Below are 21,668 nucleotides of genomic sequence, written 5' to 3'. Positions count from 1 at the left end.
CATGCAGCAGCAGTACCAATGTCAGTGTGAACTTGACTCAGGTCAATCTGTGTTTGTTCCTACCTGGGCGGTTACCTGACACAAAGCTCAGGTGTGTTGGTCCGGTTGAGCTGCTTTTAATTCCAGGCAACATGAGACCTGCGTCAACGGTTTCTGATAAACATGGGTGGAAATTTACCTCAGTGACTTTACTCACGTTCTGTTCTGTTGTTGAGTAGAAAGATAAGGTTCTTTTACTTTACTGAGTTTTTCTCTGTCATGTTACTTTATGCTTTCACTGCAGCACATTCATCACACAGCTACATTATCAGGTTTATCCTTTATTAAGCAAACATTTGAAAGACAAACAGTTTAATATCATGTGTTCACTGACACTGATTAAACAAGTCAACAGTATATAACCAGGTTAAAATCATGCTGAATTGATCAGTAATTATAATCACACATAATAAACTGAGTGCATTAACATTTGTAGCTGCAGTTTTATACAGTGCAAATATTAAAGTAAAAGTGCCAACAGTGGACAGAGAGTGAGCTGGTCACAGCACTACTTAGTGCTGAAGAGCTAAAACTAATTTAAAAGTACATTTCAGCTTCTTTTCAAAGGTTTGGAAACAACATTCACTTAGACACATTAACAAACTGAGATCTCCTGTACACCACAATACTGTAACAAAAATACTCATAAAAAATAAATCTCTTACATAATGAGTTTTTCAACATGTTCAAAAGAGACAGAGCCAAAACTAATTCTGTGTGTGGCCCTCTTACTGACCTCATCTGTGCTCTGCTCTGGTTTAATATCAATAACAACACAAATTAAGATTCATTAACATATTGTCACACAGTCTTGCAAAATTGTTAAGATGGAGATATGAGCATGAAATGCAGCCTGTGATTCATCTTTAAACTGCACATTAAGAAATTTACCAAAAATCCAACATGGCTGCCATTTTTATTTTTAAACATGGCCACTGATTTATGGTTATTGGATGCAGATATCTTAACATAATCAACCTGTCTGAAATGAATATCTGATGGATTGATTCCTGCATTTTCACAACATGGAGACTCTATTTTTGCAACATCTGGGTTTGTCAGATGGATTTATTCATCATTTTTGGAATGTTTAAGACGTCTGATGTTTCAGGTGCCAAATTACTTACTGATTTAGTTATCAGATTAAGAGTCTATTGAGAACACTGGGTGTTCAGTGCTGCTCAGTACGGCGTCCAGACTGAGTGGACTGAGAGGAAAAAGACACAACATCACCAAACCTGAGTATTTACACTTCAGAAACAGTCCTGGATTAATTAGCTCTTTTACCTGGGGTTAAATACCAGAGCTACATGAAATTAGCGGACATTTAAGATCTCACTTTTTGAGACTTGTTCCAATCTGTTCCCCTCTTGGACGGAGATTCTCCCCCGTCAGCCATGTTCCATAATATACGGCAGCTGAAGGCCGAGGGTTTAATCTTTTACCATCTTATATGAAGCACTTTCTTGTATGGAATACAACTAGGTTCGTGCACTGAGTCGCCCTACACCTAGCCCGATCGTCCATCCAGTGTTGAAGTTTTTCTCTTAGCGTGCACTGGTTCCCTCTAAAAAAAGCAAGTGGGGTTTTTTTCCCATGAGATTTTGGATTATTGCAGAAAATAAACTCTGTAACAAACAAACGTTTATGATACTCACATGATACTTAAGCGAGATAATCGTCACTAATGAATTCCACTTTATGATTTCTGAAGCCTAAATGCAGTCACCAGAAGTAAAGGGCTGATGTTAGGCTATGAACAAACTACACTACGGTTGCATGACTTGATGTTGCCACCTTAACAAGACTGTAAAGCTGTGTTTGGCTTGATGACGTTCTGTAGTCTCATTTAGCCACTCGTTAGCATGGTCATAAGGACAGAGGGATGTCGTATGCTGTAAAGCCCTGTGAGGCAAATTGTGATTTGTGATATTGGGCTTTATAAATAAAATTGATTGATTGATTGATTGATGTTTTATAAGACACATTAAAGCTTCTAAACTCACAGTAAGGTATTTACTGATGTATTTTATGTCGTGGAACAAAACATGAAAGTCTCTTCAGCTTGTGTTGATCACAGACCTTTTTTCACACATCTCACCAAAATCACCAAAAAGTATTGTTATCGGGATATGAGATTTTGGTCATATCACCCAGCCCTATGCTCACTCATTCCCAGGTTTTAGGGATCATTCCTGGAGCACTACATTACTTTGCTAAGCCGACACTGAACTCCATGCTGAGTTTCACAGCAGTGATGTCACCAGTGTGCCCTGGTAGTGCTCGACATTCACTCATATAATTAATATTACTGGTTCATTTTAAGCTGCTTTTTATATCGATGGACTCTTAATTGGTGCCTGTATGACAAAGTGGAAATTTGCATTTAGCTGCTATAAATCACACTCAGTGAGTAAAACAGTATCATCAGCGTATAATGACACTTAGCTTATTGAGTATTGAGCACGCATTTGCATTAATGAGCTAATTCATACACAAAAATTACAGTTTCACCTGCTTTACTGCAAAAGGTGAATCAAACCATCAGTAAACATATTATTGATCTCAACGCAGGCAACTGAGAAACAAGGTCTGGATTACTTTATAAACCTTGTACTTATAATGTATAAACCAGCCTTTCATAGTTGCCCAGTTGCCCAGTTGAGATCAATATTGTATTTACTGATGGTTTGACTGACCTTTTGGAGTGAAACCAGGCAACGCCTTCTTCCATACATTTGTGTATCTCTATTTATCAAAGCAAAGGCCTTTTGAAAGTCAACAACAGAATTCACTCCTGTTCTAATGATTGCTGACTTTGACTGTTGGAATGATCAATGCAGGCTTGTTTATATGTGAGTGTACTTCTAGATACTGTGTGAGCCTGTTTACTGCATTATATACTGAATATATTGGATCTATAGTGGATACAACATATTCATATCTTTCCTCTTGCTGTTTAATATTCTGTACTAAGTCTTATTATTAGCAGTAATAATTCATATATATAATATATATCCTAAGATAAATATATTAGGGACAGTATGAGGTGGAATGCACGCACTGGTGCAGTAACCATTGACCCTCCTGATATTCTCTAATTCAGTGACATCTGAAACAGGCTCACATTTTTTTCCGTCCATTTTGGTTATTGTGAGTTGGTCTTAGATTTCATTCAGAGGGATATTTAAGTGGCACTCGTCTTTCTTTGAATTTGAGTTTTCCAGCGGGTCTTGTTCACCAGCTGCAACAGCAGCAGGCTGCTCTGAATTCTTCCTCATAAATTTCTTACGTACTGTGAAGCCCAACAAACCGACGACAATCACCCCACAGAAGACCAGTGCAACTGACAGTCCCAAATGTCCTCCTCCTCCTCCTGCTCCTGGTCCTGCTCCTGGTCCTGCTCCTGCTTCTGGTCCTGGTTCTGGTCCTGCTTCTGCAGAGCATAAAACAGGTGTGAGCTGTCAGCTGTCAGGTGATGAGTGAAGAACAAAAGAAAATTAAGCTCCTCTTCAGTCTGATGCCATTTTCTCAAATGAACTCTGGATAATGTCCTGAAAATCAGGTCTGGACATTGCTGTAACTCTACAAACTCAGCTGAGTCTGAACTCTACAAACTCACCTGAGTCTGAATTCTACAAACTCACCTGAGTCTGAGCTCTACAAACTCAGCTGAGTCTGAACTCTACAAACTCACCTGAGTCTGAATTCTACAAACTCACCTGAGTCTGAGCTCTACAAACTCAGCTGAGTCTGAATTCTACAAACTCACCTGAGTCTGAGCTCTACAAACTCACCTGAGTCTGAATTCTACAAACTCACCTGAGTCTGAACTCTACAAACTCACCTGAGTCTGAATTCTACAAACTCACCTGAGTCTGAGCTCTACAAACTCACCTGAGTCTGAATTCTACAAACTCACCTGAGTCTGAACTCTACAAACTCACCTGAGTCTGAATTCTACAAACTCACCTGAGTCTGAGCTCTACAAACTCACCTGAGTCTGAATTCTACAAACTCACCTGAGTCTGAACTCTACAAACTCACCTGAGTCTGAACTCTACAAACTCACCTGAGTCTGAACTCTACAAACTCACCTGAGTCTGAATTCTACAAACTCACCTGAGTCTGAGCTCTACAAACTCACCTGAGTCTGAATTCTACAAACTCACCTGAGTCTGAACTCTACAAACTCACCTGAGTCTGAATTCTACAAACTCACCTGAGTCTGAGCTCTACAAACTCACCTGAGTCTGAACTCTACAAACTCACCTGAGTCTGAATTCTACAAACTCACCTGAGTCTGAGCTCTACAAACTCACCTGAGTCTGAACTCTACAAACTCACCTGAGTCTGAATTCTACAAACTCACCTGAGTCTGAGCTCTACAAACTCACCTGAGTCTGAACTCTACAAACTCACCTGAGTCTGAATTCTACAAACTCACCTGAGTCTGAGCTCTACAAACTCACCTGAGTCTGAATTCTACAAACTCACCTGAGTCTGAACTCTACAAACTCACCTGAGTCTGAATTCTACAAACTCACCTGAGTCTGAGCTCTACAAACTCACCTGAGTCTGAATTCTACAAACTCACCTGAGTCTGAACTCTACAAACTCACCTGAGTCTGAACTCTACAAACTCACCTGAGTCTGAATTCTACAAACTCACCTGAGTCTGAACTCTACAAATTCACCTGAGTCTGAATTCTACAAACTCACCTGAGTCTGAACTCTACAAACTCACCTGTAACCTTCAGCTTGATGGTGTTCATGACTTCGGGTGTGTTTCTCTTTGGGCGTCTTGTTTTTTTTCCTCCAATTCGACACTCGTATGTTCCGGTGTCGTTGATGGTGACGTTCTTCAGAATCACAGAAGCGTTTCCGTTCTTCATCTCTGGATCCATCAGCTCCACTCGACCACGATAAGATGGAAGCTGGTAGTTTTGAAGGAACTTGTTTCTGAAATAGAGGACGAACTGTTCTGACTTCAGCTCAGCTCTGCTCCACTCCAATAGGCTGATGACACAATCTTCGTCACAATGACAGTGAAGAGGGACGTTCTCTCCAGGCTTTGCAGTTTGTGGGTCTGAACAAAAACAGAAAACAAAGTTCACTACAGTCAAGATTTGCAGAATGTTTAGAAAAATCATGTCTGTATAAAAAACATGAATTAATCAGTTGAACTGTTTCATTCCACGTTATATTTGTATTGCACCACATAGTTCCTTCTTGTCCATATAGAGTTTGAACGGAGTAAAGCAAAACATTCAGTGTGACAGTGACGGTCACTTAATACAGTAAACAAGGTAGCTATTCTGCCTGTTGGTCTTTCAAGAGCTTGCTGCCTACATTGTGATGTGTAGTCCCATTTAGAGCACTGGTTATAAAGATTAGATAATCTTGAATTGTTTGTATCTGGATCAGGGTGATCCAACCTAATGTTGTCTTTAAAAACCAGAACAAAAATAAAATAGATCAGTAGATCCTGGATAGTTAAACATGGGATTTTCAAATCCGGATCATCCTGATTCAGATCAAACTTTCTGAATAACCGGGCCCTGGATGATAAATATCTAGGTGCTTTAAATAATCAAACATAGCCAAGTTGAACTAATTAAAACTCACCTCCTTATGCACAAGTTTCATTTGTTATTTTCATATACAGTACAGGCCAAAAGTTTGGACACACCTTGTCATTCAATGCGTTTTCTTTATTTTCATGACTATTTACATTGTAGATTCTCACTGAAGGCATCAAAACTATGAATGAACACATGTGGAGTTATGTACTTAACAAAAAAAGGTGAAATAACTGAAAACATGTTTTATATTCTAGTTTCTTCAAAATAGCCACCCTTTGCTCTGATTACTGCTTTGCACACTCTTGGCATTCTCTCCATGAGCTTCAAGAGGTAGTCACCTGAAATGGTTTTCCAACAGTCTTGAAGGAGTTCCCAGAGGTGTTTAGCACTTGTTGGCCCCTTTGCCTTCACTCTGCAGTCCAGCTCACCCCAAACCATCTGGATTGGGTTCAGGTCCGGTGACTGTGGAGGCCAGGTCATCTGCCGCAGCACTCCATCACTCTCCTTCTTGGTCAAATAGCCCTTACACAGCCTGGAGGTGTGTTTGGGGTCATTGTCCTGTTGAAAAATAAATGATCGTCCAACTAAACGCAAACCGGATGGGATGGCATGTCGCTGCAGGATGCTGTGGTAGCCATGCTGGTTCAGTGTGCCTTCAATTTTGAATAAATCCCCAACAGTGTCACCAGCAAAACACCCCCACACCATCACACCTCCTCCTCCATGCTTCACAGTGGGAACCAGGCATGTGGAATCCATCCGTTCACCTTTTCTGCGTCTCACAAAGACACGGCGGTTGGAACCAAAGATCTCAAATTTGGACTCATCAGACCAAAGCACAGATTTCCACTGGTCTAATGTCCATTCCTTGTGTTTCTTGGCCCAAACAAATCTCTTCTGCTTGTTGCCTCTCCTTAGCAGTGGTTTCCTAGCAGCTATTTGACCATGAAGGCCTGATTGGCGCAGTCTCCTCTTAACAGTTGTTCTAGAGATGGGTCTGCTGCTAGAACTCTATGTGGCATTCATCTGGTCTCTGATCTGAGCTGCTGTTAACTTGCCATTTCTGAGGCTGGTGACTCGGATGAACTTATCCTCAGAAGCAGAGGTGACTCTTGGTCTTCCTTTCCTGGGTCGGTCCTCATGTGTGCCAGTTTCGTTGTAGCGCTTGATGGTTTTTGCGACTCCACTTGGGGACACATTTAAAGTTTTTGCAATTTTCCGGACTGACTGACCTTCATTTCTTAAAGTAATGATGGCCACTCGTTTTTCTTTAGTTAGCTGATTGGTTCTTGCCATAATATGAATTTTAACAGTTGTCCAATAGGGCTGTCAGCTGTGTATTAACCTGACTTCTGCACAACACAACTGATGGTCCCAACCCCATTGATAAAGCAAGAAATTCCACTAATTAACCCTGATAAGGCACACCTGTGAAGTGGAAACCATTTCAGGTGACTACCTCTTGAAGCTCATGGAGAGAATGCCAAGAGTGTGCAAAGCAGTAATCAGAGCAAAGGGTGGCTATTTTGAAGAAACTAGAATATAAAACATGTTTTCAGTTATTTCACCTTTTTTTGTTAAGTACATAACTCCACATGTGTTCATTCATAGTTTTGATGCCTTCAGTGAGAATCTACAATGTAAATAGTCATGAAAATAAAGAAAACGCATTGAATGAGAAGGTGTGTCCAAACTTTTGGCCTGTACTGTATATTTTGATATCTTCAGTTTGATATCATAGAGATGCTTTTCAGATTTACAGGCTGTTGTGACCTGTTGCCTCACACACAAGTCTTTGAAATAATCCTTATTTTCAAAGTGAAAATTATCTACTTAAGTTGCCAACAGGCAAAATGTCCACAGCAGGAGGACATATCTGTGAAATAAACAACAAATCCATGGAAAACCCATCTTCATACAAAGACAGTGGGAATTAAGATAAGATAAGATAAGATAAGATAAGATACACCCTTACTGATCCCACAATTGAGAAATTCCAGTGTTACAGCAGTCAAGGGGAAAGAATCAGATTAAAGATTTCAATATTTAAAAACTTAAAAAACTAGGCATGCAAAAAAGTACAAAAAATACAAGAAACAGCAGTGAATAATAATAATAATAATATTAATAATAATAATTATGAGCAGTGGATAAAAAGTGAACATATATAGTGCAAAGTAAATATTGTATGTGCAAAAAAAAAAACAACAAGTGGGACAGCAATGCTTATAGTGGTGTATTGAGATTTGAGATTTATTTATTTTTTCAGAAAATGGGACAATATGCATGAATGGACATTTACATGTAAATGCACGAGATTATAGCCAGGTGGCTAATTTCCATCTCCAGTCCCAGTGGCAGGTTGGTGTCGAACACATAATCAATAATGCCAACAAAAGAAAATCAAATACACAGAGGACAAGATAGTAAACCACAAAAGACACAACAGGCAAAGAGTTGGGCGACCATAGAAATTTCAGTCCGATTACAAAGTGCAGGTGTGCTAGTTAAAGTGGAGAGTGCCAAAGTGCTGAGTGTGTATTGCAGACACCCCGGTATATTGCACATGCCCTAACGCAGTAAAGTGCATAGTGCAGTTTGTAAAGTGCTAATTGCTAAGTGTCAATTCATATTGCACAATGTCACCTACAACACCTGACACACTTGCACATACAAATATGGTACTCCAACAGTACCATAGTACAGTTGCACAGATACACAGAACAGCAATTAGAGAATACATTAAATTAACAATAATAATAATAAATAAAATAAAATTCTTAAGATGCATCAGTGCAAATTTGATTCTCTAGTAGCCGTGTTTTGAAATGTCCAGTGAATGAGGCAAGAGTTGGCGAATACCGTATAGTATTTGGTATGGTGTTCCATGTCTGGGTCGCTCGATATGAAAACACTGTCTGTCCGAAAACACTTTTCCTGAGCGGGACTTGACAATCCCCTCTAGAGCCGGCTCTCGTTGACCTCATAGGGTTCGTTTTTATAAATTCACCCAACGGAGGCGGAGCCAGACCATGTAGAATTTTGTACACCAAGACACCATCTGCATGTTTTATTGTGTTTCCCCAACTCAGAAGACCATGTTTTCTCAAAATGTTGCAATGGTGGTATGCTTTGGTTTTTTTGTCTAAAATTTTGATTGCCTGTTTATACACAATTTCAGCTGATTTAAGCGTGGTCTTGCATGCCAGTGCCCAAATTGTTATGCAATAAGTTAAATGTGTCATTGCCATAGCACTGAAATATAATTTTGCTGATTCGGTAGTCAGGTTGTTTCTTATGTATCTGAAGTTAGACAGGTTGAATTTGGTTTGGTTCACAGCTCTCTTTACTTGTTGCTTGAAGCATAGTTGTGAATTGATAATTATTCCAAGATATTTGAATTCACCTACCGCTTCAAGCTTGTTCCCATTTACAAACACATCAGGTAATATGTTATTATTTCCTTTTTTTGAGAAAAACATGCAGACAGTTTTTGGTGCATTAAGATGTAACCGTGAACATTGTAGCCAATTTGAAACATGAACTATAGCAGCAGATAGATCTTGTGCGGCCTGACATTTGTTTTTAGCCTGTACATACAACACTGCGTCATCTGCATACATCTGACAGGATACATTTGGAGGACAACAAGTTGGTAGATCATTGATATATAGACTGAATAACAGTGGCCCAAGAATCGACCCTTGAGGCACACCAACAGTGTTATCACAAGTTGCAGATTTTACATTGTCTACTCTGACACATTGTTTTCTTTCTGCAATATATGATTCCATCCATTTCAAACTGCTTAATGAAATGTTAAAGTAAGACAGCTTAGTCAACAAGGTCTCATGATTTACCGTATCAAATGCTTTTTTTAAAATCTAAAAACACAGCTCCTATAACTCCTCCTGCATCAATCTTTGATTTTACATTTTCCAGAAAAACAAACAACAAACTGCTGTCTCTGTGAAATGATGTTTTCTAAAGTCAAATTGCATTGGATTTAGAGTGTATGGACTATTGTTCACGTGCTTAATGAGTTGTTCTGCAGTCCATTTCTCAGCAATTTTGGAAACTGTTGGTAAAAAGCTTATGGGCCTATAGTTACTAATTGATGTTGGGTTACCCGATTTGAAAACTGGTGTAATAACTGCAGATTTCCAGGAATTAGGAAAAACCCCTTCATTTATGGACTGATTGATTATACTGGCAAGTGGAGCAATGAATGATTGTTTATTGGCTTTCACAAACATAGTGTCCATACCGAACGCATCTTTGGCTTGGAGTTTTTTAGATTACAGATAATACTGTCAACATTTATCTGTGATATTTCATGTAATGTGAAGACTGGAGTACCACTATTCAGAGACATTAGAGGCATGATGTGGAGCTAAGAGACAAGTTTCTGACAGAGTCTATAAAATAGGTGTTAAGAGCAGTTACAATTTCATTTTGATCATAGGTTACATTATTATCAATTTGCAACTCCCTGATGCTCCTATTTGTGAAATTATTTCCAGTTAATTTCTTTATGTTTGTCCATACTTCCTTAGCATTGCCCCTAGCATGTCGTATTGCATTAATGAAGAAATGTGTCTTTGCATTTCTTATTTCCTTTGTGACTTTGTTTCTGAGTGTAGTGAATATTTTCCTATTATGAGCATTTTTTGTCTTGATGGCCATTTTAGGGGCATGGTCCCGCTGTTTCATCAGTGCCCATATTTCACTATTCACCCAGGGTAGATGATCCTTTTTTCGTGGTTTTGACTTACACTTTTCCATAAAGTGATACATTGTGTCCTGAATAACAGTCATGAAAGCATGACAGTTTTCATTCACATGATCATAGGTGAGATGGTCAGACCAAATGATGTCATTCAAGGCGTTTTCTAAATTTTGTATCTCACCCTTGGGAATTCTCAATTGCTCGGATTGTTTACCCAGGAGACAAGTGAATCTATTTTTTGTCAGTTTTCTTGAGAAAAGGATCATATTATGGTCTGACAGGCCAGTGACCATGTTATAGATTTTTTGTATTCTATGGGCTTTGTTGGTGAAAACCAAATCTATACAGGTTTTAGAAAAGCTGCTTATTCTGGTAGGTTCCTTTATAAGTTGTGTTAATTCAAAGCTATTTGCTAAGAATTGTAAATGCTTCCGATTGGTTTTATCATTCCAATTAACATTGAAATCGCCAAGTAAAACAACCTCATTTTTAAAATTGCATTCATTTAAAATGGCCTTCAATTCCTCATAGAATCCACTAAGAGCCAACGGAGGTCTATAAATTCCAATTAGTGTAAATGTCATTTGCTGTGAGATGGTAATAGTGAGGCCGATACATTCTAGATTAGTTACACATGACCATGTTATTTGTTTATACTTTAAGTGGTCCCTAATATAAAATATCACCCCACCACCTCTGCCTTCTGACCTATCTTTTCGAAAAATATTGTAGCCCGGTACATTTAGCCCTGCAGTTGGAGAGTTGGTGTGTAGCCGTGTCTCGGACATACAAAGATAATCTAGGTTTGAATCATTTAATATGTTGTACTTGATCACATTTGAATACAATGCTTCATATATTCAAGTGTCCTCCAAGTAAACCCCTTGGTTTGGCTTTTAAGTCCCATATAACATGAGCATGGTTTAAGGTCTCAAGGAACTTGTACTTAAGGTGTTTAATAATCGCTTTATTTAATTTAACCGGTTTGTCACCCGGGATGGAGTAGGCATCCAGCTGCTGAGCTTTCGGCCGTCAGCATGCCCTCACTGGAGAGGCCGCTGCCGCTGGTGGGCTGCCACTTGGGAGCGACGTGGTGGTGAGTGCATCCAGCTGCTGAGCCTTTGGCCGTAGGCGCGCCTTCACTGGAGAGACCGCCACTGCTGGTGGGCTGCCACCTGGGAGCGACGTGGTGGTGAGTGCATCCAGCTGCTGAGCCGTCCACTGCTGGCGCACCCTCACTGGACAGACTGCTGCTGGGCTGTCACCCAAGAGTGACGATGTGGTGAGGGCATCCAACTACTGAGCCTTCGGTTGTAGGCACACAAAGTGTGCACCGGTCATACATAGGCCAAACAGACAATCCCCTGCACAAATGTAGTCTACTTTATGTACTTAGGCCTCATGAGCCCTTCTGCTGCTGGTGTTGTGCCAAAAAGTCATCGTCTGCCAGAAACTGATAGCTGTCTGCAGGTTAAAGCCGTATACCCCAGTTTATTAATGTCTACATCTGCTTTATCTGATAAAACATAACTTTATGTCCGTGGTAATAGCAAAGGTATGTCTTCATTAAACTTTAACATTTCTTGTTGTTCTTGTTGCCAAAAAAGTGTTTTGAATTCATAGCGTAACCAGGCATGGCATTTATATGATTATAGGCAAGATTAAAGTTTTGTTTCTGATGTATATTGGCTATGTGCTTGGTGTTTCTCAACCCTCAACTCAAATGTATTTATAAAGCACATTTAATAACAACTCGCATTGACCAAAATGCTGCAAAAAAGGAATATATCCTGTTTATGGATGGGTTATAAAATAAAGAAATATGGGGTACTAATAAGACAGAAATACCTCGTTGCAGAGCACACACAAACAGCATGCATAGTACTACTGAAGCAAAATAGTTACAGATATCTTTACCCCAAAAAACTATGTCATCATACTCCAGACTGCAAGAATCAGGCCATCACCAAGCGGCAACCTCCAGGGGTGATGAGTGAAGCCAATGCGGAAGTGCAGTTCGTTGAATGGCCACTTGAGGCTGGCTCCAGAAGTGAGTCAATCCCCACAGACCCCCATGTTAAAATGCTCAACTTTAGAGCATAAATAAACATGTTTACAGCCTGGTACAAAAAAATGGTTTTGGTCTCTATAGTTAATTTCCCCTTTCATGACAACTGTGGGGTGAATTTTTTTTTATATCTCATCCGTTTACATGTTATTAAGGTTTAAAATTGTGTATAATTAAGGCCGTGGCCACTCTGAGTGACAGGTGGCACCATCATGAGTGGCTAACTAGCATGCTAACTAGCCGCTGGCTGTCTGCTCGGCATCGCCTCAGCTAATTCGTGTCCATGTTCAAGGCAGTGAACCTGTCCTCTCAGCCGTGTTTGTGCCTTTTGGATATTTTTTCAGGCAAATATTGGAGTAATATGGCTTGCTGTTCGACTAATTATACCAACAGACCGTCCAAGAAGTCTGTGCTCCAGGTTTTTCGGTAAGTGAAATTCGGAAATTCTAGTATTATTTTATTTATGTATATGTTAGCACTAATTAGTGGTCACCATCTAGCTTGTCAGCAGCGTGTATCGGTGTCTGCGGTCACCACCTAGCTTGTCAGCTTATTATTATATTATTAAGCCTTTATTTAATACATGTAAAATCACGTTGATACCGGAGGTCTCATTTTCAAGTGCGACCTGTATCACTGCAGCAACATCCACATCAAGTTACAGAGCCACAGACAATACGATACAACACAAGCTTAGCTCGTTAACTAGCTAACCAGCCAGCTAACGGTTAGCCTTCAAGCAAGACGCCAGTCCGGGGATGCATGGAAGTCAGAGCCTGACAGAGAAGTGTTAGGATGTAGGCATTTAGGGAGAGAATATTTTGAACAAAAGGCTGAGGCTGTGTGAGGTTTGAAATAGGGCTGCCACGATTAGTCGACTAATCGATGACTAATCGACTATTAAAATAATTGGTGACTATTTTAGTAGTCGACTAATCAGTTTGAGTCATTGTACTATAAAAGTACCCAAAATACTCTTATTGCAGCTTCTTACGCTCAGATATTGGCAGCTTTACACACTCTTCCATGACGGTGAACTAAAACCCTTTGAAGTGAGTACGAAACAAGACATTAGATGACATCATTTTGGGGTTTGGGAGAGACAGACCGACATTTTTCAACATTTTAACACATTTTTCGATAAAACGAATAGTCGACTACCCGAAGAAATAATCGACAGATTAGTCGACAGTGAAAATAATTGTTAGTGGCAGCCCTAGTTTGAAAATAAATGTCCACCACATTAGTTAGCTAACGTGTTGCAATGTTAACGTTGTCATATGAGCAGTGTAACGTTAACGTAACATTAAGGCTATACTTGTGTAACGTTATGTGAATTAAAAAGTGGCGAACTGTGTGAAATTACAATAAGGTGTGTAACGTAATTAAAAAAAACTAATGTGACATTTGACTGTCACATATAAAATATTAAGAAGATTAGTGTATGATAAAGGTCTGTAGGCCTGTAGTTACACAACAAAAGATAATGCACAGACAGAATATGAGGACTGTGATGGCCACCATCTTTTTGTTTTGCTAAAATAAATTGATTATGATCTGTTGAACACTGAAGTAAGTTAAGTTGTACTGTTGCATGTAAAGGAGTCTGTGAAGTAGGTAACCTAACACATTTTTAATATCTATTTGTCTGTGTAAAGTTTTCCTCTAGGTGACCCAGACAGACTGGACCAGTGGACACTCAACACGAGGAGACAGAACTGGACTCCAAACAAGACTTCCCATCTGTGCAGTGAACACTTTGAGAGTCATCACTTAAGCACTGACTCCAGGATAAAGACACCTTTGTTCATACAGTACCTCACAAAGAGTCAAGAAACTTATTAGTTTGAAACGATGAATTATTGACCATAATACATTTAAATGCATTACATAAATTACTAATTGTCATACATTACTAAGTACTTGATAAGGGCACAGCTTGCTCTGTACTATTACTGATAAGGTGAAATTACTGACACACCAGCGCAGTTTAGTGTTCCCATGATGCAGACAGGGTATAGGTGCCAAATGAGCCAATAGCATGGATAACAATGTTTCCAGTATTTCCCCAACCACATGAAAAGCAGACAAAATTATCTCCCAAGGTGGTGAAGAAGAGATGTTCCGATATTCAGTTCAAATAATTGTTCATATTGACTGCTGTAATTAAAAGAAACACATGAACACCATGATTCCTTCAAGTGTTTGTGTCTGTGTCCGTCTACTGACCGTATACACCAGGTCTGGTGAGCCATCAATCGTCCCTGCTGTATGTTAAGTTGCTGGCCGACAACCGTACAAACGTAACAAACAGGAAAACAACCCTCCGCATCTGAACACGCCACCATGTCCAAATACCCGCACTTGCGCCCTTGTGCCCCTTAATTGCGCGCTCCCGCTAAGGGGCGCAAGTGCGGAGGGTGTCTCAATTGTCTTCAGTTGTTACCAGGGGGTGCAAACCTGCGCCCTTAATACACCCCTTCCGAAAGTGCGCATCAGATCTCACTTCAGGTGAGTGCACTTCAGGAAAGACCTCAGGGCGCAAGTGTGGGTATTTGGACAGGGCTTGTACACACAGTGGCCGTTGCGTCATTATTACGTTATTATTTACACTGACATGTTGCGAAATAACATCTTCTTAATGCAGCACTTCTGAACTAAAATATTACTCTCACGCGCACACACACACGCACGCGCGCGTACACACACACACAGGCACGCACACACACACACACACACACACACACACGCACGCACACACACACACACACACACACACACACATGCACACACACACACACACGCACACACACACACACACACACACACACACACACACACACACACACGGCTTACTGTGGCACAGGGAAATTATCCAGAAATGTGCGAACACGACAAACAGTGCTGCGACCATGGCTGCGAAGCTCCGCGTGCAGTAGATCCAACTGCCGAAATGTCGTATTTCCTCAACTGCCTTGAATATGTGAGTGTAGCCGCCCCACCCACACTGTGTGGCTGCAGGGAGGGAGGCAGGGCTGGCCTAAACAGAAGCAAGCTGATTTACGGGAAGTTGGTGCTGCTTTCAGGTGGTGTACGACATTTGACTATTCAGAGGCTTACCTGAACAACAAAACGAACACCAGGAGAATGTGGTAATAAAGGCCACAGAAGGTGGCCACAATAACATGAAGAGTGCAAAGTACTCGCACACAGCACTCAACTCAAGTGAAATTACTTGTTTTTAAAAACAGGCTCAGATAAAAATAATGACGTCAGTTAAAATGTACACTGAGCAAACGTTTATCCTATGACTGAATAGCCTACATATTCGATAACCCACGTCCCCCATCTCTGAGGACTTTAAATCCAACACACCAGTGAGCAAAAGTTACTGAATGATGAGAGGATTATATAATGCTCATTTCCAGGAAGTCACGTTGCTTCACAGAATGTGAGTCTGTTTTAAACCACCAGGTGTCAGCAGAGTTACTCTTAAGCCATGATGACAGAGCGAGCCCCCACATGTCCCCATCTTTTAAAGGTGGTAGATAGCCTATAGGATTCATACCTCCTGGTCAGTAGGTGTCATACTCCCTCTCGCTCCACTCTTCAGTTCTACAGGTTGCCAGGTTGGTAAAAGACAGACACTGGAGACAGTGATGTCAAGTGAAGAGTCTTCTGTGGTATAGTGATTAAAACATAATAATAATAATAATAATAATAAATGATGAATGCTCTCTTGTGCGCCCTGTAACACACTGTAACAATCTGCATAGAGCATTTGTAGCTCCACTCGTCACTAACGCTAACGTTAGTCACTTAGGATCCTTTGTCGTGGTGGACACATGAATTCCCTGATTCAACAGCGTCCTGTATACACACAAAAACACCAAAGTGTTCTTGATATTAAAATGGCAAATATATTCCTCTGTTATAATTTACCACCAATAATAACAATAATAATAATAACATGATAGTTCAGCTGTACTAGATCTTTGATATATTCACTAGATTTACTTTTTTATGACACTATTTGACAACTCTACAACCGGAACAATCACAGTCCCAAAAACTGTGTTTCTAGAGAACTTGCTAAAATATCTGAAATTAACCATCATCTTAAAGCAACTCTTACCTTTCTTGCATTTCACACAGCACTTAGAAAGAATTTGACCATCCACAACTCCACCTCCCTCCATTACGTCCTCATTATGTCTATGATAGACGTAGGCGTTGGCAAGGTAACGTTAGATACACGGAAGAGGAGAGCGAGTGCAACGTTACAAATGCAACCCCGGAGTTTTAAAACTCAACCGGAGTCAGTGATGACTGATGAGTTTTAGAATAAGGTCACAGTGCTAACGTTAGATAGTAGCGTTAACATTACTAGTGAGTGGAAACGCACAAGGAAGATAACGTTAAGGTTTCAGAGGCTACGCTACAGTAGGCTAACGTTAGCCATTAGCAACTGGCATGCAACAAAACATTTAAAAACAATATTAGTGCAACATATAAGAAAAAACATATAGTGCCGTCCTGTCCGCTCTGTGTAGTGTTACCCCGTTAGCTCAACACCAGAGTCTGATATGTTACATTCATCCATGTCTCAGTGAACACAAGGACGCAGCAGTCCCTCACTCCTCGGTGAGTGGATCTCCATAGTCAGATGTAATCCATTTTCATGTCCAGTGAGTGGACATTCGCCAGAGGGACACTGGGAACAGCTGGTTTGATGGGGTTAGCTCTTAGCCTAGAGCGCTTCCCCTGCTCCCGCGTCCTGTCACAGCGCTGCCAGTGTCTCCCTGTCGGGACAGCTCCAGGCGAAACCACGGTCATCTCAGGTTACTAGTTTATATCCACAAGTCTCCCTGTTTCTAGCATATTTGTTGTCACAGACTCAGGGGTGGAGGTTGTGGGGGGGATGTTACACGAGCGGTTACGTCTGTCAGAGGCCTCCACGTGGGACAGGACAGGAGAAAACTCCGACCAATCATTGCATTCAGTCCGAATGCAGTGATTGGTCGGAGTTTTCTTAGAACCATATGTGAATGATATAATTACGAGTTTTCATATCTGGTGGAATTCACTTACATTTTAGTGTGCCATCAGCTTATTAATAGCATTTTAACCTAAACAAAGAAAATCGTAGAATTTCCAGAAAGGTAAGGGTTGCTTTAACTTTTAACATAGTTCATCTAGGTGCAGTGTCATTACTAGTTCGGCTTTACTAGATATTAGATATATTCAGCAAATATATATCTGTAGAGTCTTTCCAATAAAAACGAATACATTTATGAGTCCTTGAGGGGCGAACGGGGAGAACTTTTTTGGACGCATGTTCTGGGCAAAAACAATAAACCAATGTCCAATACTGAGTTGTCTTTGAGTGCGGTGACCCATTTATTTGCCCTCTTTTTATGCTCACCTTAGCACAGGTAAAACACAAGTAAATCCACAGGTAAGTTTTCCATCATTAAATTAACTATAAACACAGGTAAGTTTCATTCATCAATTTGTTTGTTGAGATGCCGCCACGCTGATACTGACACGGTCAAAAACTGTATGCTTCCCCCTTCCACACCTGCTGCTCATCACTTGCGGCTTACCTATATGCCTTTTCTGAGCTAATGCTCCACCCAGTGTTTAAACAGAAAACTACATACAACAATGCAAATGGTCACCTGTGATATAAACATAAAAAATAAACAAAAAGTACATTATGGCTCCAACAATATCTTTTTACAACCCTGCTGCGTTAGTTAGCAAACATTAGCTTACCTGTCCAGAGGGAAAGCGCCAACCTCTGCGTGGCTTTTTAGCCCTTTTTCTGCCTTCAGCTGACGCCAACGATCAAAAGCTGAACCCATGTTGATTCTGGTTTCGCTTCTCCGTTGGTCGGCTAGAATTTCCGACGGATAGCGTTGGGACAATGCCATACCTCTGCAGCTATCACAATCTGGCAACCCTGAGCTCCTAACCACACCCAGAACCCAATAAACCCATTCAAGGCTTTAAAGCCCAACTTGCAGGTTGGAGACCATGGTGAATAAATGTGTAGGAAAATGATGTAGAAACTCGATTAAAACAAAAAACAAAAACATAAACACACTACAGTGACTTTTGGGGTCGTTTTTGTGAGATAATTTTGCTTCTGCATCTAAAAACCCACTAACCGGAAGTGACGTAGCATAAAGGAGTCCGGCGGACAGGTGTCCCTTTGTCTCGTCTGTCCACCCCGTCTGTAACAGGCGGACAGGTGTCCCTTTGTCTCGTCCGTCCAGCCCCATCTGTAACAGGCGGACAGGCGTCCCTTTGTCTCGTCCGTCCACGTCTGTCCACCCCCGTCTGTATCAGGCAGACAGGTGTCCCTCTGTCTCATCCGTCCACCCCCGTCTGTAACAGGCGGACAGGTGTCCCTTTGTCTTGTCCGTCCACCCCCATCTGTAACAGGCGGACAGGCGTCCCTTTGTCTCGTCCGTCCACGTCTGTCCACCCCCGTCTGTATCAGGCAGACAGGTGTCCCTCTGTCTCATCCGTCCACCCCCGTCTGTAACAGGCGGACAGGTGTCCCTTTGTCTTGTCCGTCCACCCCCGTCTGTAACAGGCGGACAGGTGTCCCTTTGTCTTGTCCGTCCACCCCCATCTGTAACAGGCGGACAGGCGTCCCTTTGTCTTGTCCGTCCACCCCCATCTGTAACAGGCGGACAGGCGTCCCTTTGTCTCGTCCGTCCACGTCTGTCCACCCCCGTCTGTATCAGGCAGACAGGTGTCCCTCTGTCTCATCCGTCCACCCCCGTCTGTATCAGGCGGACAGGTGTCCCTCTGTCTCATCCGTCCACCCCCGTCTGTAACAGGCGGACAGGTGTCCCTTTGTCTTGTCCGTCCACCCCCATCTGTAACAGGCGGACAGGTGTCCCTTTGTCTTGTCCGTCCACCCCCATCTGTAACAGGCGGACAGGCGTCCCTTTGTCTCGTCCGTCCACCCCCATCTGTAACAGGCGGACAGGCGTCCCTTTGTCACGTCCGTCCACGTCTGTCCACCCCCGTCTGTATCAGGCGGACAGGTGTCCCTCTGTCTCATCCGTCCACCCCCGTCTGTAACAGGCGGACAGGTGTCCCTTTGTCTCGTCCGTCCACGTCCATCCACCCCCGTCCGTATCAGGCGGACAGGCGTCCCTTTGTCTCATCCGTCCACCCCCATCTGTAACAGGCGGACAGGCGTCCCTTTGTCTTGTACGTCCACGTCCGTCCGCCCCCGTCTGTATCAGGCGGACAGGTGTCCCTTTGTCTCATCCGTCCACCCCGTCTGTAACAGGTGGACAGGTGTCCCTTTGTCTCATCCGTCCACCCCGTCTGTAACAGGCGGACAGGCGTCCCTTTGTCTCGTCTGTCCATGTCCGTCTGTATCAGGCGGACAGGTGTCCCTTTGTCTCATCTGTCCTCCCCCGTCTGTAACAGGTGGACAGGTGTCCCTTTGTCTCATCTGTCCACCTCCGTCTGTAACAGGTGGACAGGCGTCCCTTTGTCTCGTCTGTCCACCCCCCTTTGTAACAGGTGAACAGGTGTCCCTTTGTCTCATCCGTCCACCCCGTCTGTAACAGGTGGACAGGCGTCCCTTTGTCTCGTCCGTCCACCTCCGTCTGTAACAGGTGGACAGGCGTCCCTTTGTCTCATCCGTTCACCCTGTCTGTAACAGGTGGACAGGTGTCCCTTTGTCTCGTCTGTCCACCCCCGTCTGTAACAGGTGAACAGGTGTCCCTTTGACTTATTGTCTCCAAAAAGCATCAGTCTTGTCTCAATGTTCCTTCACAAACCTGTGAGTGTGAATATAGTGGTGAGGACACAGGACAGGCTTTCCTCTGATGACTCTTCCATGAAGGTCATACCTGTCCAGGTGTGTGTGCACAGTACAACAGCAATGCGTATTTATTTGTTGGTCACAGAAACCAGACAGAGCTCTAACAGGGTGTCCAATGATTTTGGAGCAGACTTTAGTGATGCTAAATAAGCGTGTCCGTTCTTACAGGCTGATGGAATAAAACCAGGAGATGAATAAGAATGTTAGCATGCTCTCGATGAAGGAGTGGTAAAAGGTCAGGAGAATGTCTTTATTCACTCCAAACGATCTCAGCTTCCTGAGCAGACATTGTCTCTGGTGGCACTTCTTAAGGATCTCCTCAGTGTTAGAGGAAAACCTTATAGGCCGTCTGAGACCCTAGTAAAAGCTGTCTGGGAGCTCAGATGTCTTGGGGTACCCAAACTTTTTACATGGTGCTGCTTTTATGTTTTCACTCCAACTTTTTACAGAACAAAAATGAAACACTGATCTTGATTAAAATGTTGAAAAGCATGTTTCATCTTTAACTTCATGTCTGCTGGAGATCAGCTCATCTTCTACTCTCAGTAAACGCACCAGTGGAGCCAGAACTTTTGCTCCACTGTAAGTACAATGTCGACATACTTCTTCTTTACCTGAGTATTTTCATTACATGCTACTTTAAACTTTTATTCCACTACACATTAGCAGGAAATATTATACTTTTTACTCCACATTTATTTGATACCTAGTTAATGGTGACTTTTAGAATACAAACATGTACTTGTGATTTTTGGACTGTAGTATTTTTACCTTTACTTCAGTAAAAAACCTGAGTACTTCTTCAATCACTAACATCATAACAAAAATGTAGGACCTGTCATCATGGATGTATTAAAAAGTCTGGGTTGCTCGGTTGTACACTACTTTTCACGATGCATTGTGGGCAGTAGTGTAGTGGTAGCTGATGAGGTGGATGTACTACTTAGTAGCTGGGTAAGACAGAGGAGGAAGTGGGCATACTCTCCTATATAGTCTAATGGCTTTTTGGCTGATAGGTGGGTAGACTGTAATTGGCCAGAAAAAGATATGGTTATATCCCGTATACCTGAGTATACCCTCCACTACACCACTGATTGTGGGATACTTTGAGTCCACTACATAGGGTATAGTCTGAGTGGGCAGAAGTTCGCTGCATAGATCAGCCTCTCATTGGGCGGAACGAGCCACCCACTGAAGTCCCGCCCTACCACCTCCGGTTGCAGTTTTCAACACATCCTTTACTAACTTTTGCGGTGTTTGATCTTGCAGGGATGTAGCCATTTTTCTGCCATGGTTCGCGTCCTGTAGGTGATATTTTTGTGGGCGTGTTACACCAAAACCTGTTTCCCCCGGCAATATTTTTGCAAGCGCACCGTTGCTGTGGCACCG

At 42.0% G+C, this 21,668-nt stretch overlaps 1 protein-coding gene across 1 annotated transcript; it reads right to left on the bottom strand.

The window, feature by feature from the left end:
- Positions 1-307: 307 nt before the first annotated feature.
- On the bottom strand, positions 308-15,436 carry LOC117245970 (uncharacterized). Its single transcript, XM_033609608.2, has 3 exons — positions 15,278-15,436; positions 4,787-5,128; positions 308-3,475 (listed from the first exon to the last, which is right to left on the bottom strand). Exons 1-3 carry the CDS (start codon positions 15,333-15,335, stop codon positions 3,204-3,206), a joined length of 672 nt encoding a protein of 223 aa, XP_033465499.2. The 5' UTR covers positions 15,336-15,436; the 3' UTR covers positions 308-3,203.
- Positions 15,437-21,668: the final 6,232 nt, after the last annotated feature.

The sequence above is a fragment of the Epinephelus lanceolatus genome, chromosome 22 (genome assembly GCF_041903045.1).
Source record: "Epinephelus lanceolatus isolate andai-2023 chromosome 22, ASM4190304v1, whole genome shotgun sequence".
NCBI lineage: Eukaryota > Metazoa > Chordata > Actinopteri > Perciformes > Serranidae > Epinephelus > Epinephelus lanceolatus.
The sequence above is the reverse complement of the archived record's forward strand: the minus strand, read 5'-3'. Positions and strand labels throughout refer to the sequence as shown.

Excerpts from the sequence above, each read along its gene's own strand:
- LOC117245970 (XM_033609608.2), bottom strand. The coding sequence starts at position 15,335 with ATGGTCGCAGCACTGTTTGTCGTGTTCGCACATTTCTGGATAATTTCC. Across the intron at positions 5,129-15,277 it reads GATAATTTCCCTGTGCCACA|ACCCACAAACTGCAAAGCCT; the intron begins GTAAGCCGTGTG and ends GTTTTTGTTCAG. Across the intron at positions 3,476-4,786 it reads CATCAAGCTGAAGGTTACAG|AAGCAGGACCAGAACCAGGA; the intron begins GTGAGTTTGTAG and ends TATGCTCTGCAG.